This window comes from Drosophila busckii, chromosome 2L (genome assembly GCF_011750605.1).
Source record: "Drosophila busckii strain San Diego stock center, stock number 13000-0081.31 chromosome 2L, ASM1175060v1, whole genome shotgun sequence".
Lineage (NCBI taxonomy): Eukaryota > Metazoa > Arthropoda > Insecta > Diptera > Drosophilidae > Drosophila > Drosophila busckii.
In genome coordinates, this window is record NC_046604.1 from 15,029,651 (window position 1) to 15,046,427 (window position 16,777).

Sequence of the window (16,777 nt, forward strand, 5' to 3'; positions counted from 1 at the left end):
TGTCGAACTGTTTGGCGCCATCTGGCAACACTAATCGTAACGGTTGTTCGCGTCGAATTTTTCAAACTTGTAGTGCTAATTAATAAAGAAATAAACTGCTAATTGCAAGCGTACTTTATAACTGTGAATATATAGAACAACATATTCAATTAGCATGTTATTGTTGTTGTTGTTGCTGTTGCTGTTGCTGTCTGTTTGAATTGCTGGTCATTGGCAGCAGCAGCGTTTTAACTAAACCACCTGTATGACGTACGCTCTCGCTGTCTACAACGACGACTCTCTGATTCTCGCGCGCGCTGCTCTCTCTCTGAACTTTTACTAGCTTTCGTTTTGTCGCGTGCTTACTGCTCACCGTTGTGCCTCACCGCTAAGCTCATTTCATTCGTAACTCGACTTTCAGTTAGTGCGCACGTACCTACGCTAAACGCTGACGGGCGCCTTTAAGTGTACGTGTGTGTGCGCGCGTGTCTCTGTGTGTATATTTATTTCTTTGCGTTGTTATTAACTTTTATATTTACTACGTCTACGTTCTGTGTACATACGAAAATACACAAGCCCAAAAGACATATGTGTACGGTTATATTTAGTTCTCTGTTGTTATTTTATTTTTGTGCTTACGATTCAACACGCTGTTGCCACCTGTGCAACAAAGCTGGCAACTGCCACCCCCTCCCACAGCAATGCCCTTCAAACCAAAAATAATAATAACACATAATTGAAAACCGTTGTCAATGCCGGTTGCATATTGTGTACGTGTGGCAAATATATATGAAACACAAAATAAATAATAGGTAACAAAAAGAAAGAAGAGAGACGAAAGGTTAAACAAAAATTGTATGTTATTTTTAAAAACAGCGTATCTTTTTACAACTGAAGTAACGTTTTTTATCAGCAACATTTACCTTGGGCAGAGCGTTTGTCGCAGTCAACGTCGGCAGCGCTATTTGTGTGTGTGTGTGTGTGTGTGACTGTGCAGTGCGTACGAAAATGATAATTGAATGCAATAAATAACGACACAAAAAAAAGGCCCAAAAGGCAGGCAGAAATTTTTATTAAATTATATCACAACAGTGTACAGTGCAACAACAACAACAATATAATCAAGCGAAGCAGCAGATACAAAACAAACACACACAACTATAAACAGCGCAGCAGCAGCAGCGACAGCGACAGAACGTTTAAGTGAAGCAGCAGCAGCAGTAGCAGCAGCAAAAATAGCAACAAAATGTCGAAAAACTGTTGAGGTTCGTATTGTAAATATACACACATATACAAACTTACTGTTATTTACATATGTATGTTAGTACGAATACGTGGTTTATTTGCTGCTTCAATGCATACGCTAGGCTTTAAGCTTACGCTCTCTCGCGCTCTCTCACTCTCGCACGCTTGTATGTTTGCGTGTTTGTGTGTGTGTGTGTGTGTGTGTGTAAGTGTGGCTTATGCTGCCAGCGTCGCAGCTGACGTTGAGTTGAAGCGCTGTTGTTCTACTTTTTGTGTTGCTGCTTCTTGCTGTTGTTGTTGTTGTTTTTGCTGCTGCTTTTTGCGCCCCAATAGCGACAACGCGACAATGTTGATTACAAGCGACAGCGCGCCCCCAACCCGCTTTGCACACACACACGCACACTTATATAAAGAGACAGCAGCACATCAAAAGTGTGTTGACAATTTTTTTTTTACATACATATATACATATGTAGCTGGAGGGGGGCCTACGTGTTTAAATTATCAAGCCGAGCTTGTCAGCGCAGCACGCACATACACGCGTATATGTATTGCATGCATGTATTAGTAAGTGCATGCACGTGTGGTTGTATTTTTTCATTTGTAAGTGTGCCGGCTGCGCTGGAACTTGGACTGGCGGACACGGCAATAGGGCTTCCATATATACGGACGGAGGGACGGACAGACAGACGAACAACAAATGAAGCGACCGACAAGACAGACAATGAAACAAGCTATTGATTTTCAATCAATATTTGTCGTGGCAGCGCTGCCGCCTGTTTGTTGTTGTTGTTGGTGGTGGGGGAGGGCAAAGTTTTTCAACTTTGTCTTTTGTGTTGTGCGCCTTGTTCGATTTTTGAATTTTTTTTTACGTTTTGCATTTGGTATTCCTATTGCTTCTTTTGCGGCTTCGAGCTAGACGCTGCCGCTGTCGTAGCCGCTGCCTCAGTTAGCGTCGGCGTTCTCGTTTCACCTTTCGGCATCAGTCAACTCACGCATGCATAATCAACAATAACATTTGCATGTGTTTGTGTGTTTGTGGCGTCTGCTTCTGTCAGTGTAATCGTAATCGCGGCTTTTTTATTATCATTTGATTGCGCTGCTTTTTTATGGCTGTGTGTGTCGTTGTTGTTATTTGTTGTTGCTTTATTATTTATTTTTTCTTAAATGTTTTTTTTTTTTTTGCTGCCTATTTTCGTTGTCTGGCTTTGTATGTAATTTTGTTGTTATTGCCAATTCCGCTTTTTGTTTCTAGCAAAAACAGTTTTTCTCTTTTTTTTTTCATTGTTTTTGTATCTAATTTGTCGCCGTTTTTTGCCGTTGTTCAATTTTATTTGCTTCATTTTTGTGGTTAGGCTTAAGTATAACAAATATACAAACATAGTTATTTATATCTAGTTACGGTTATATATAAATGCATACATATTTATGTAAATGCACACTTGAAAAAATAAGTACTGTAGCTAGCTAAACAAATAAATTTCAAAGCAGTAATAAATATTCTAAAAGCAAAGCTGAGAATAGCAAATGTTGTAGCAAAATTAGTTTGAAATATAAAAAGTAAAGAGAGTACAAAAATATATAAAAAGTGCTGTAAAATTAATAATTTTTTATTGATATTAAATACAGCATAATACAAATATGATAGCTGCTGATTTCGCTTGGCCTTGCTACTAAAACTAGCAAATTAAATTTTAAATAAATTGGAAGTACTTTTTTTAATAAGCTTTAAAATGTTATTTTAGTTCGCTTGCTATTTTTAAATGTTTTTGATTGAGTTGCTAATTAAATTTGTTAGTTTTAAAATAATATTTTAGATTTAGACGTTGTTCTAATTTTGCTCTCAGTGTCCAAGAGTGCATCTACACCTGGCACATACTGTCGCTATGCGCGTTGCAAATCATTTTTGCAGCAGCAGTAAAAAAAAAAATAACAAAATTTATACAATTGTTTTGTTTGTTTACTTCGTTTCGTTTGTTATTGCAGTTTGCATTTTGCGCTGCTTGTTTGTCACGCTGCACGACGACGACGACGCTGCGAACCGTTAGCAGTCGTCAGCGTAGACGTTAACGAATGGGCGGCAAAAGGGGGAGTTGACGAACGAACTCATATACTATATATAGTAAAGCACGCCTTTCATTTCCGCTCAAGCTACAGCTGTCAAATGGACAAGCGAACGAAAATGTTGCCACACCCCCCGCACTCCGCAGCCGACTAAACCCAACAGGATGACGCCTAGTTTACTCACCACGGCAACCACTTGTTTTTCCAAGCACAACAACAATACTCACACACACACACACAGACACAACTCGTTCACACACATACAATGGTATTCCCCCATTGCTTGATACTCACAGGACTTTCCGCTCTGTTTATGTGGCTGTTGCTTCGTCACTGCGTCGGCGTCAGATGACGACGCAGTCAGCGTCAGCAGCATCTGCGCTTATTCTTCTCTTTTTTGTCTACACATTCACATTTTACATTCCGTTGCTTGCTGTGAAGCAACAGTTGAAGAAGTTCTAGTAATTGTAATTAAAGATTACGCATACGCCGCATTGTGCGCCTGTAACTAGACTACATTAAGTGCCTGTGTATGTGTCAAGTTTGTATATAAATAATTGTTCGTGTGTGTGTGGCCTTTGCGCGCGTTTTTTTTTTTTTTTTGTTAACATATGGCAACATAATTGACTCACGGCTATGCTCAACTCACGTTGGAATTTGTAACTCGCATAAATTTTGTTTTCGCTGTCAGCACTTTTGTTGTCATTTCGTATACGCAATAACGCAACAGCTGCCCTAATTTATTTCACTTTCTTGTCAGTTGCTTTTTCGCCTTTTGCATATATGTATGTATGCCATACAGTCGGACGGACGGACAGACTCAGACACAGTGACAACTCGACAATGTAAACTAAAGTTATTCAAGAGAGCAAAAGAGTGAGAGAGAGAGGGAGAGTTGCTGGACATTCTATGCAACCCAAATTGTTATTACAATAAAAAAAATGGTTTTAAAATTCTTTTAATGTATCTAAGATTTTATTGATTGATTGCTCAGTGGCAGTAAACTCAAGAAAATAAGAAATGTCTTTAAATAAACATAAAATATGTTGAATTAAAGCAAATAACAATCTTTGAGTAAACAAATGCAGTCAAAATTAATATATTAAAATTAGTTGAATTAAAGACTATAGAACAATCTTTGATTTAACATTTAATATATATAGTATAGCATATTTAATGCTTTTTATATTTATAAAAAATGCTATAGAGTGCTCACTGTTACGCTTAACACTTTAAATTGCTAGAAACAATTACGAAAGTTTAACATACATACATAAAATATAAATAAAACCCGACACTCCACAGAGTGATGTGTTCACAAAATTTTGTTGTTCCAACGTTTTCAGTTAAGTTGGCTTCTTTTTTCTGTCTGTCTGTGTGTGTGTGTGTGTTTTGACTTTGACATATGATTACCATTTATACATTTTCAATTTCGATTTCGATCTCGAATTTGTCAATATGCTGCCGCCAACGTCGCCACGCTCAATTAGACTAAAAGCTGTCTCCAATCGAGTGTTGCCTCATTAGTGATTAGTTTACCGGCAGCCTAATCTTGTGGCATATCAGCAAAGCGCTTGGATGAGCAGCGCTGCTAACTTGGGCTAGCGACAAAACTCAACTAGTCGTAGCTCAGCAGTTCAACTCAAGTGAATTAACATAATGAATACAGTGCTCAGTACAATGTTCTTTTACTTTGCTGACAAACAGCAAAAGCAACAGCAACAACAACAACAGCAGCAAAAGCCAAACAAACGGCATACGGGGCGTATGAGTGCTAGAGCGCGCGCCCAGCAGCAGCAACAGCAGCGTCTATTGCGTTTCACAGGTGGTTCCAACTGACCCCAAACAAATAACAGACTACAACGTAGTTTATAATCAACTGCAGTGGGTGGTGGTGGGTCGACCACTGACAAAGATAAACAGGCACAATAATCTGCAATTATTGGTTTTTAGACTCTGTTTCAAAAAGAGTAAAACAGTCTTATACACAGCAAAGTAAAAACTTTAGAATAAATAAAGCAAATTCAATTCGCATCAAGTTCAGCATAGGGTTAAATCCAAATTTTCTTAAGCCATGTTATAAATATTTGACATACTCATGCTAAATATTCTTAAATTCAATACCAAGTGGACTCAAAAACATTTTGTCTATTTTATTCTTTTTTATATATTTTTTGTATGGAATATTTCCTACTAAATCGAATTGGAATATATACTTTTAAATTTAATATTATAAAAGTCAAACCCACAGCTATAAACATAAAGAAAGTATTTTGAACTGTATAGTATTTTATACTTGACTTCTTCGTACTTTTGTTTTTTTCTGAGTACAGCGTCTTACACTGCCGGCTGCGTCTCTCTTTCTAAGCTGCGTGCCACTTTCTGCGCCCGTGCAGTGGGCGTTGACATTGAGCGTCATTTCGTGCTGCACTGCACCACAAGCTAGACACGCTGTCGTCGTTCCATTGTCCCTTTAGCTGGGCGACCAAGCAGCGTTTAATAATTAATAAACTTTAAGCTGAAGCGCGAACGCGTGTCACGTTTTCATAGAAAGGATTGTAGCCCAACAACAACAACAACAACAACATTCTATTGCAATATCTATTAACCCCACTGACATACTTGTCCGTCTGTCCGTCCGTCTGCCCCAATTCGACATTTATGACCAGTCAAGCAATAGCAACAACAATTACAAATATAACCCACGCTTTGGCTTTGGGTTTGGGTTCTAAGGGTGCTTGCTCTCTTTTTTTTTTTATACTTTTCATTTAAATGCCTTGGAATAATTGCTTTTTCCTGTATACATATGTATGTATTATATGCATGTGTGTGTGTGTGTTTGTGTTGAGGGTAAATGTAACAATGCGCTGTATGCAATTCCTATGTGCATTAAACTTTTGTCCGCGTGTGTGTGTTTGGTTTGCAAGCATGTCAAGTTTGAAAATGAGAAAAAAAGAGAAAATTCCATGCGCATTAAAGTAAATCAACAGCTTTTGTGCCCTTCTTTGTTATATGCAGCATAGCTATAGCTTTAGTTAGTATCTCATAGTTGCAATTTCATAGTTGAGCGTGTAAATGCTTTAAGCTTTTGTTAGTAAATTAAAATTGAAAGACGATTTGGTACAGTTTTTAAGTATTTAGCACATATTTAGTACAAATATAGACCTTTTGATTAATTTAAAGACACATTAAATGCATATTTATGCGTTTGGTACATATTTAGTACAAATTTAATACACATTTCAATTATTCAAAGACCCTTTAACGCATATTTAAGCGTTTAGTACATATTTAGTACAAATGAATAATAATAATTGTATAAAATTCTCTACAAATAAGGTACTTTTTTACACATTTATGTATATAGTACATATTTAGTACAACTTTAATACCAATTTAGTACATTTTTAGACCGTACAATTCATTTAAAAACATTTGTAATGCATTTATTTATGCGTTAAGTACATATTTAGTACAAGTTTAGTACATATTTAGTACAAATTAAGTACGCATTAATATTAAAAGGGCCTTTTTTACATATTTATGTATTTAGTACATATTTAGTTCAACTATAATACAAATTTAGTACGCTTTCATTCATTTAAAGACCTCTTTAATGCAATTTACGTGCTTAGTACATATTTAGTACAACTTAAATACAAATTTAGTACATATTTAGACCCTTTATTTAATTTAACACATTTTTGCATTTAGTACAAGTCTAGTACACATTTAGTACATTATGGGAACAACAGTCTAAATGCATTCAAACAATTTTTATTTTTCTACATATTTAGTACTTAGAAAAAAGTTTAAATGCATTTGAATTTCTATTTTAAATTGCTTAATTATTTATATATTTTATAGTTTATATTATTCATGCTTATAATTATTTTTGCTTCTGTTGCTTGCAGCTTGCAACATGGACTCGGCGGCCATTGCCATGGCTGTTGGCAGCAGCAGCTCTGGTCCCGGCAGCAGCAGCAGCGCGAGCAGCGGTTACGGCAGCGCCACAACCACGCCCACAACGCCCTTGGGCGCGGGTCATTATGAGACAACAGCGACAATAGCCACAGTGGCGCCTTTCTATAGCGAAGCCTTGACCAGTCTCGATGCACAGCGACAACAGCAGCAGCTGCAGCTGCAGCAACAGCAGCTGCAACAACAGCAGCTGCAGCAGCAGCAGCAACAGCAGCAGCAGCAACAAACGCATTTCTATCAACAGAATTATAATTATGGCAATGCAATGAGTTTGGATGCTTACAATTATAATGCCTACAACTATAATGCGCCTCCAATGGGCGTGGGAGTGGGTGGCTATCAGGGCGTGGCTAGCAGCAGCAGCAATCGCTATGATAAAATGCCTAAATATAGCAACAGCAGCAGCAATATGAGCAGCAGCAGCAACATAAGCGTAAGCAACAACAGTAACAAGCCGCAGGCGGCTGCCACGCCCTTTTATGCGCAGCCACCACAAGCAATGAGCGCGTACCCAAGCAACAATCATGCATATGAAGCGTATAAATATAAGTTGCCTATGCAGCAGCAACAGCTACCGACGCAGCAGCCACAACAGCAGCAGCAACAACAACATTTGTTGCCAGCAGCAGCACAGCAGCAATATCATGCGCTTAGCCTGCCACAAAAGCAGCAGCAGCAACTGCAGCAGCAGCAGCAACAACAACAGCAGCTGCAGCAGCAGCAACAGTTGCAACAACAACAGCAACAGTTGCCAACGCTTGAGCCCAACTATGCTGCAGTTAAGCCAAGCAGTCGCTATCAGAATATAAATGGCAGCGCTGCGGCGCAAGGACATGCAGCTTATTATGACAAGTATGCAATGAGCTTGTATGCACCCAATGCTGGGCTGAACTTTGGCGCTGCTGCGCCGCTCTACAGTCCGCCGCAGCTGAGTCCGGAGAACGCTTATCGCAAGCCACAAGCAGCAGCAGCAGCCAATTGCCATTGGAACATGGACTACAATGCAGCCAATTGTCGTGCTGCTGCTGCCAACAATGTGCCACACGCCAGCAGCAGCGACTATTATTACAATAAGTATGCCACGCCTACAGCAGTGCCGCCCTACGGCAGCAGCAGCAGCGTTTATCAAGCGCCGCCAAGCTACGCCAATACGCGTGGCATGTGGCATGCAGAGCATGCAGCGTCGAATCAGCGGCAAAGCTGCTGCACGCAGCCATATGCACAACAAAGTTGCTACTATACGCGCAGCAACAGCAGCAACTATGTGCAGCCGCCGCCAGCAGCAGCAGCAGTGAATGCGCCAGCAACTGTGCCCTATGTGGCAAGCAAACTGAAGCATGCCACCGAGCTATATGCGCCCTATGAGCCTGCCTACCAACATAGCTACAACAGCAGCAGCAACATTAACAGCAGCAATCAACAGAATCAGCGCTATATGAGCATGGGCATGGGCATGGGCATGAGCATGGATGTTAATGCTGCTGCTGGTGGCTACTACAATGATCTCAATAGCTTGGAAAGCTATCAGCGCACAGCAGCAGCAGCACCGCAGCAAGCAGCAGCCGACTATCAATATCGCAAGCGTGCTGCAGCGCCCGCAATGCTGCAGCCCAACAACAACATTGCCAACAACATGAGCAACATTAACAGCTGCTACATGCAGCAGCAAGTGGACAACTTTGGCTATGAGCTGCCACATTATGTGCCCAGCTCGAATATACGTGACTTCTTTACCAGCTGGAAGGACGATGAGGAGGAAGCTGCAGCGCAGCAGCCGCCGCCAAACGTAGCGCAAGTTGAGCCCGAGTTGCAGCAGCAGCAGCAGCAGCAGCTGGTGGCAGTGGTGGCGCCTGTCAATAGCTTTATGTATGAAACGCTAGCGCCTGCAGGACCTGTAGCTACAGCTGTGCTGCCGCCGCAAAAGGACACGCTAAATGTTGCTGACAGCTTTGGCAGCTTTGATGTTGAAAAGGAACTGGACGAGCTGCGTCTAAAGCAAACAGAATCAGAGTTTGAGCTAACTGCAACGCCTGTGGCTGAGACAGCAGCGCTGGCAGCAATGCTCAGCGAACAGGAGCAACCACTAGCGCTGGCGCTGCCACTGCACAGTCCCATGCTGGCCGAGTCCAACATTGACTTTGAGCAGCACAACAGCAACAGCAACGAGTCAACATTTGCCAAGGAATACGAAACATTTATACACAAAATTGGCGGCAGCGAAAGCGAATCAGAGCAGCAGCAAACAGACGCAGCCGATGCCAAGCGCTTTAAGTTCTACAAACGCAAGCGCAGGACAACGGAGCCTGCCGAGCAGCAGCTGCAGCCAGTGGCGCCAGCCAAACTAACAGCCAAAGCTGCAGCACGCGCTAGTCGCCGCTTGTTGGCGCGCAGACGACGCAATCGCATGAAAATGTTGCAAATACTGGAGTTTGAAAGTCCCAAGAGCAAGCATCATTTCTATTTTCGCTGCTTGCAGCTGCTGCGGCGACGCTATGCGCTGGCAGCAACACGCGCGCAGCGACTGCAGCGCATGCGCAAGCAGCTGGCGCTGTGGGCAGAGCGACGCCTGCCGCTCATAAAGCGACAATCGGCAAAGCATTACAAGCAGCAGCAGCAGCAGCAGCTGCTGACGCTGCAAAGTGCGCGCAGCTTGAAATGCTTGAGTGTTAATGCTTTAAATACAAGCGCGTTTCGCGCTAGTTTGCTGCTGGAAACAGCACGCGAGACGGTTATCAAAAGCGGCTATGCCATGCGTGAGCAACACAAGACTGAGCAGCAGCAGCAACAGCAGCAGCAGCAGCAGCTGTTGCTGGAGCAGGAGGAGCTTAGCCAGCAATCGATTGAAACAGAGTTGAACTTCAAAGGCTTCGATGATGTGCAGCATGCAAATTTGTCACCCAAAGTGCTGCTGCGTGTGGCGTCTCCTCCACAAGAGCAGCAGCAACAAAAGCAGCTGCAAATACAAACTTGGCTGCAACAGCAGCCGCCAACAGCAGTCAGCAGCAGCAACATTATATGCTTAAGCTCAAGCAGCAGCAGCTCAAGCTCAAGCTCAAGTTCAAGCAGCAGCTGCAGCTCAAGCAGCAGCAGCTCAGCCAGCTCTGTGGCAAGTGATTTTAATGAGTTAGCAGCGCTGCAAAAAGAATTATCACAGCAGCCTGAAGAGCTTGCACTGGGTGTTGTTGTTGCTGAGCAGCAAGTTTCAAACAATGACATAGCCAAGCTTAAGCAAATACTGGAAAGCGACAATGATGAAGAGCAAACACAGCAACCACAGCAGTTGCTAGTTGACAGCAACATACCAAAGCTAAGTGACCTTAGTAAAATTGCCTTAAATAGTTCCTTAAACACTAGCGAATTAGACTTAAGTAAACCAACAGCAGCAGCAACAGCAGCAACACGTGAGCTAAGCGTTGAAGAAGCTTTAGCTGAAATGTATCAACAAATTGGCGTTGCCTCCGATGCCGAAGACTACGAAGTGGAGTCGAACAAGGATTTGGTTGCCAATGCAGCTGCACAGGATGTGCTGCTTATAAATCTAGCAGATATATTTGATAACAACAGCAGCGATTTGTATGTAGTGCAATGCGATATGAATGAAAATATACTAAGTGTTGTTAGCGACGAACAGCAGCAACAAGAACACAACACTTTGCAGCTTATAGAGCTGCTGGCACAGCCCGAAGCAGCAGCAGCAGCAGCAGCTACAGTTGAGGATACTCCCTTAATACATCATGAGGAAGTAGTGCGCGATGATTATAAATCCTTTGAGCGCGCGCAGTTTTTAAAATATCTGCATAGCAAATATGTGCAGGGCAATATAAGCAGCAACTATTATGCGCAGCGAGTGCTAAAGAAGTACAAAAGGCGCTGGCAGCGCAAAAAAGTTAATAACAAAGCTTAGAGTGGGCGTGGCGACTGTCAGCAACTGCTGCTGCTGCTGCTGCAGTTGCGTGTTGCACATGGCGTGCCTAATGGATTTTAAACTAAAGCACACACACACATACACATACAATCATTAATGCAGAATCTCGAAAGACTTGTTTATGTAAATCAAAATTTGTATTTTGTTGCGCTACAATAACAATATAATTATATTGTAATTAGTTTAAAAACCAATCAAGTGTACCTATAGCTATAAATATTTATACAAAACAGTTTGCTATTTGCTACTTTTTAAAATTTAATATTTTACATATTTTTTATAAATGTCGTGGCGTAACTAACTAAATTTAGCTTAAACAATTTCATGCATAACTAATAGCGCTAGCATTTATTTATATTTAAATCAACCAAAAAATGTGCAATATATTTAAACTAAAATATTGAATCTCTCTTGCATGCGTGTTGCCAATTTAACATTTTGTCTCTCTTGCTCGCTCGCTGTGTGTGTGTGTGTGTGTGTGTGTGTCGCGTGCAATTAGCTTTGTCATTTGCTATATGTGTGTTTTTGTTTTTTATTATCAGTAAGTGCATCAGCGTTTTAGTCACTAAAAACAATTTGAAAAAGCAAAACAGCAAAAAAATATATTTAAACGCATTTCGCTTTAAAGGTCAGCTGCAGATACACAGCTATAGATACATATTTGCAGATACATTTGCCACACTAATAGATAAACATAGTTCCAAAACACATGTAGCATGACTGTTTGCATTTTTCAAAGCTTCACTTTTAATGAGTAGCATTTGTTATTTTTAATTTTTGTTCCCCTTTTTAGTGTTAAGTTCAGCTTAGACCAAAAGCATAGCAAAAGTAGCAAAAGTTTATGTTAGTTCTTTGTTAAAGTTTAAATATTGCAGGCCTTAACTAAATGTGCATTGATTGTAGCATATATTATATATATTTTTAACAGCTCTTTATTAAGTATACGTAGCTAATAGCTTTTGGGGCGTAGAACAATTAAATCACAAACTGAGGCTGCTGCTAGTTGTGTCCAATGCTATTGGACATGCTCAGTTTACATAAGTGCAGTTGGATTAGCTTTAACAACTGAGACCACCTAAGATGCATATAAAAAAAATATATAAATCATAGAACTAATTTTTGCTATAAAATCCAAATTTTTTGATTTGCAACACATTCCAAAGGACCAAAACTAGTAGTATAAATTATATACACATTCAAAACACTTAACAAAAATGTTATTTATAACTAGTTATATACACAAATATATATATATATATATCTGTATAATATTTAGTAAAACGCTCTACACGTTGTTTTTTCAGCTACAAAATTTTATAAAGCAACAATCAAAGTAATAGTTTTAGATTTTACGCATAATTTTAGTACAAACAATTTATTTAATGGAAAATCTATACATATTTATTATAACTCTGCCACAACTGTAATACTTATGTACATAACATTTATATATCAAACACACTACTTGTCCACTACTTATCACACTGAATTTTCTATATATAGCATCTATATGTATATTACAAAAGACAATTACTAATTGGTGTATAACTTTTGATTTGTTTTTTTCTAAAAATCTAATTTTTTATATATTAGCCTTAAGTACGATCTGTCCAGATTGTGACTATATATTGTAAATGTGAGTGTCTTTGAGAGAAATTTATAAAATACAAATTAGCAAACAACAACAAATATAATAATTGAAATAAATGTTTTATGTAAATGTTATTGCAAATGATAAATTTTTGAATTTTTATTGTTGTTATTCTTTACAGTATCGGGGACAAGCTGTTACGCAAAATAACTTATAATTGATCTGCAAGTTCGCTGCCTAAGTACATCCTGAAAGTATGCAACACTTTTTGCTACTTTGCATGGGCAATCCTTAACAGAAAAATAGCAATAGCTGGGTCAAATCCTTGTACATTTTGAAAATTGTAGGCTTACAGAACTCACAGGACACAGCTCTAGCGATCTGCATCAAAAAAAATGGGGGTCATCTAGTACGGCATACACTTGGAATTTGTTAGTGCCCAGCACGCAAGAAAACTACTGAAAATCATAAAAATCGCTGTAGCTCCCAAACCACTAGGACAATATGAATATCCTTTGGCATGCTGATAGTCCTTTTCAAACAGCATTGTTTGATATCGTCCTGATACTGCAAAGGATACGCAAGTTATAGCCTATTTTCTGTACACAGAAAATGTCGCTTTTCTCAGCTCCTGCAAGGACTTTCATCCTTTGGGTGCTATATTCTGTTAGGGGTTGATGAGCACTACTTAACTGCCGAAGGACAATAAAATCGTCCTTGTAGTTTCGAAAATAATTGACATTTTGTGTTTTTGGGGCAATATTTGCGACCCACTCCCTGCAAATTTTTTTGCTTGCAAATTTTTTGTGAAAATCTATAAATCCTTGAATGCCAATCGATAGTACTGTTGCCCTGGAGTACGAAAATGCATGTCCTTTTGAAACTCGAAGGATGTCCACCTAAAATACAATGTAAACTAATCATAGCTCCACATCTACAAGGACAATTTGCATGTCCTTTGCAACCTCGTTAAGTGCTTGACAAAAACAACAATATAAGATTGATAAAACCGTTATGCCTTTATATATTTGTATATATAATACAGAAATATGTATTGCAATTTATTTTGTTTCGAAAAAACAGCACAGTTCACAAATCTAGAATTTGCAGGCTTTGAATATATAAAATAAAAAGCCAACTGGATTTAGGATGTGATGCCTCCTAAGAAGGACGCCTTTGGTTTTGCTTTTGCTCTTGCTTTTGGTTTCTCTCACTTCCCGTCCTGCGTCCCTTGCACTGGGAAGAGCGTGCTCGAGTGCTAAATGAACGCGCTGCTCGTACTTACTCGAAGTAGCGCTTCTTCAGATCCGGCGGATACGTGACGTAGATATAGTGCTCATTCTGTCCGCCCAGCTCCGACTGCACAATCTCGTGCGTGGAGGAGGAGGCGCGCAGCGATTGCTGCGATGAGCCAACGTGGCGATGTCGCGTCTCTAGCGGTCGCGGATGCGTATTATAGTGACGTGGCGGCGGCTCCATGGCGGAGCTCATGGTGCGCCCACTACTTGTATAGTCGCGTCGGTCTAAAATGTCCTGTGGGTAGCCCAGGCTCGTCGAGTGCCGGTGGAGCGGTGTGCTGGCGTTGGAGGATGTTCCCACCGCTTGCCGGACGCCGGCCGATGTCGTAGGCGTGCCCTGGCCCACGGACGCACTCGACGCCAGTGTGGGACGTTGATCGGCGATGTAGTGACGCGGACTGTGCCGATGATATTGAACTTGTTCGGGGTACAAATCTCGAGCTCCCGCCTGCTGCTGTTGTTGCTGCTGCTGCTGCTGCTGCTGCTGTTGCTGTTGGTAATAGTATTGCTGCTGCTGCTGCTGTTGCTCCAACGTAACGGCGGCGTCCAAGTCCTGTTGTGTGGCATAGTCGACATGGTAATGGTGCTGGGGGGCAGGCATGTAGATGCTGCCGCCGGCTACGGCGCCTGCATAATGATTGGCATTGATTGTCGTTTCTTCGGAGCTGTAACAAATGACTTGGGTTTGTTCAATCTCAATTGGGATTAGAGGCTCCGAGGCCTAGCGGCAGGTAGCGTAATATACTTGTGTATGCAATTTACTGATCTTACGCTGCCTTCCTGCTGGCGCTCTTGAGCATTCAAATGCAAATGCTGCACTTACTCAAACAGTATCCAGATGATGTAATAACAAAAGCAAATGCCCGTGGAGAGCACAAAGATGAGTATGACAATGAGACCCCAAGGAAAGGCACGTGGTTCGAGTGGACCATCCTCCCAGTAGCGATCACAGGTTAGATACCAGCACACCGCCTTGTTCATTTCCTCCTCCAGCTCGCGAAACGATTGATCCGACATGGAGAGCAGCAAGCTGCCAATGCAGCCGCGCAGCAAAAGTTCGCAGCGTGCCTTGAGCTTGCTCAGCTCCTCTGCCTTGCAATTGGCACGCACTTTGCTTTGGCCAACGCCTTCCTGCTCCGCTTCGGGCGCTGTTGTTGCTGTTGCCTCTGCGTGACTCTCAGCAGTTTGTTCTGCCTGCGGCTGTTGCTCGCCATCCAGCTCCGCCTGCTGCTCTGTTTCATTCTGCTGCGCTGGCACTGGCGACTGCTCTGACTCCGCCTCCGCCGCTGCTGCTGGATCTGGCGCGCGTTTTAAATGCCCTTGCCCTAGTTCTTTAAGCTTTAGCAGCAGCTTCTCGCCTGCAGATTTCTTGCTGGCATCCTCGGCGCTAGACTGCGCTGCGCCTTGACTTGGCTGCTCTGGGAGTAATTGACGATTTTGTACTTTGGCTGCACGCGTGGCACTCAATGTGGAAGTCCTGCAGAGCATTAAATAAGTAAAGCTTACAGTTTTGCATGCTTCAACTGCTTACCTTGGTATTAAACTCATGTAGGCGGCATTCGCTTTGGCCAACGCGGAATTCTGTCCCAAGGAGTCACCCCAAACTTCTATGTCTGTAACTATATGCTGATCACCGAATTTTAGACTAGAAGCATCCTCTGTTTGAAACACCTCGCAGCGCATAATGTCACAGAAATCAGCCAAGCAGACGGCCGTCTCCTCCACATTGATGAGCGACTTGTGACGCGCCTCAAAGTGCAAATCCAAGTACTTCTCCTGATAGAAACTCTTGCCGCAGAGCCGGCAAGTCCACTGCGTGGGACGATCACGCTGCTTCTCCGCCTGACGTGGCGCAAAGACATCGCGCAAGGCATGCAGCGGACACTCCAAAGGCAATTTGACCTACAATGACAAGACTTTGAATGAATTAAGTCTAAGTATATGCTGTTGGCTTACTTGATGCTTGTCCAGTATGGGCGTCCATTTGGAGCGCACTATCTTGCGCACCAGCCGGCTGTTATCTCTGGAGCAGAGTATCTTGATTACATTGGTGGGTGGCCATGGCAGCAGCAACAAAATGAAGATGAGAAATTGCTTGGATGTCATCAAAAGCACGCTGCATATAATAAAAATAAAAGTAGTTGGCATTAAAAGTAATAGCTTTATAATGGAGCACCTAGTGACCAACTGGCCAATTAATTAGAGCTGCCGCCCACTTTATACAAAAGGCTCTCGCTTACACTCTTTCTTTGCCTTTTCCTTTTTTTTTGGGTCACCTCAAGAAAATCAATAATAACGTGTGCCGCGTGTACTGGGGAGTGTTTGGTATGTGGCTGGGTGGGAGGGGGGCTTTGGTAGGGTTTAAGGGTTGGACTTGCTTATGAGTAATTTTTTGCCTGCTTACCTCGTTTTGTTTTAGTTGCAGTCCACATGCATTTAATTATGCTTAGTTCTATATAAATATTGCTAATAATTTCAATTTTGTTTTCCTTTATTTTTTTTAGGTTAGGTACGCTTGTTCCTTTGCTCAGTGTTTTTGGCACTAGGCAGCTTTTTAGTTTAACAATGTAGTTGCTAATTGTTTATAAATTTTGTATATTCTTTTAACATTTATATTTGATTTTTGTATAACTAAAAAGCTGCCGTGCTTTTCAATTTACGTGCACACTGCTGAAAAATTGTATGTCCTCTAAG

At 41.4% G+C, this 16,777-nt stretch overlaps 2 protein-coding genes across 3 annotated transcripts; one reads left to right on the forward strand and one right to left on the reverse strand.

Annotated features, from left to right (window-relative positions):
• The first annotated feature begins 768 nt into the window (after positions 1–768).
• On the forward strand, positions 769–11,372 carry LOC108603166 (J domain-containing protein DDB_G0295729). Its single transcript, XM_033294938.1, has 3 exons — positions 769–791; positions 7,203–7,861; positions 8,012–11,372. The coding sequence occupies exons 2-3, from the start codon at positions 7,211–7,213 to the stop codon at positions 11,171–11,173; spliced, it is 3,813 nt and encodes a 1,270-aa protein (XP_033150829.1). The 5' UTR covers positions 769–791; positions 7,203–7,210; the 3' UTR covers positions 11,174–11,372.
• Positions 11,373–13,849: 2,477 nt separating this feature from the next.
• Positions 13,850–16,525, reverse strand: LOC108607714 (mediator of RNA polymerase II transcription subunit 15). 2 transcript variants are annotated; one of them, XM_017998716.1, is made up of 5 exons: positions 16,488–16,525; positions 16,040–16,199; positions 15,615–15,985; positions 14,907–15,560; positions 13,850–14,748 (listed from the first exon to the last, which is right to left on the reverse strand). In XM_017998716.1, exons 2-5 carry the CDS (start codon positions 16,187–16,189, stop codon positions 14,067–14,069), a joined length of 1,857 nt encoding a protein of 618 aa, XP_017854205.1. In that variant the 5' UTR covers positions 16,190–16,199; positions 16,488–16,525; the 3' UTR covers positions 13,850–14,066. The 2 variants fall into 2 exon arrangements, with proteins under 2 accessions (XP_017854205.1, XP_017854206.1); XM_017998717.2 differs by having other exon boundaries at positions 14,204–14,761.
• Positions 16,526–16,777: the final 252 nt, after the last annotated feature.

Coding starts and splice junctions, on each gene's coding strand:
- LOC108603166 (XM_033294938.1), top strand. CDS start 7,211: ATGGACTCGGCGGCCATTGCCATGGCTGTTGGCAGCAGCAGCTCTGGT. Junction 7,862..8,011: donor TACCGACGCAGCAGCCACAA/CAGCAGCAGCAA, acceptor CAACAACAACAG/CAACAGTTGCCAACGCTTGA.
- LOC108607714 (XM_017998716.1), bottom strand. CDS start 16,189: ATGACATCCAAGCAATTTCTCATCTTCATTTTGTTGCTGCTGCCATGG. Junction 15,561..15,614: donor TACATGAGTTTAATACCAAG/GTAAGCAGTTGA, acceptor AATGCTCTGCAG/GACTTCCACATTGAGTGCCA. Junction 14,749..14,906: donor ATCATCTGGATACTGTTTGA/GTAAGTGCAGCA, acceptor CATTTGTTACAG/CTCCGAAGAAACGACAATCA.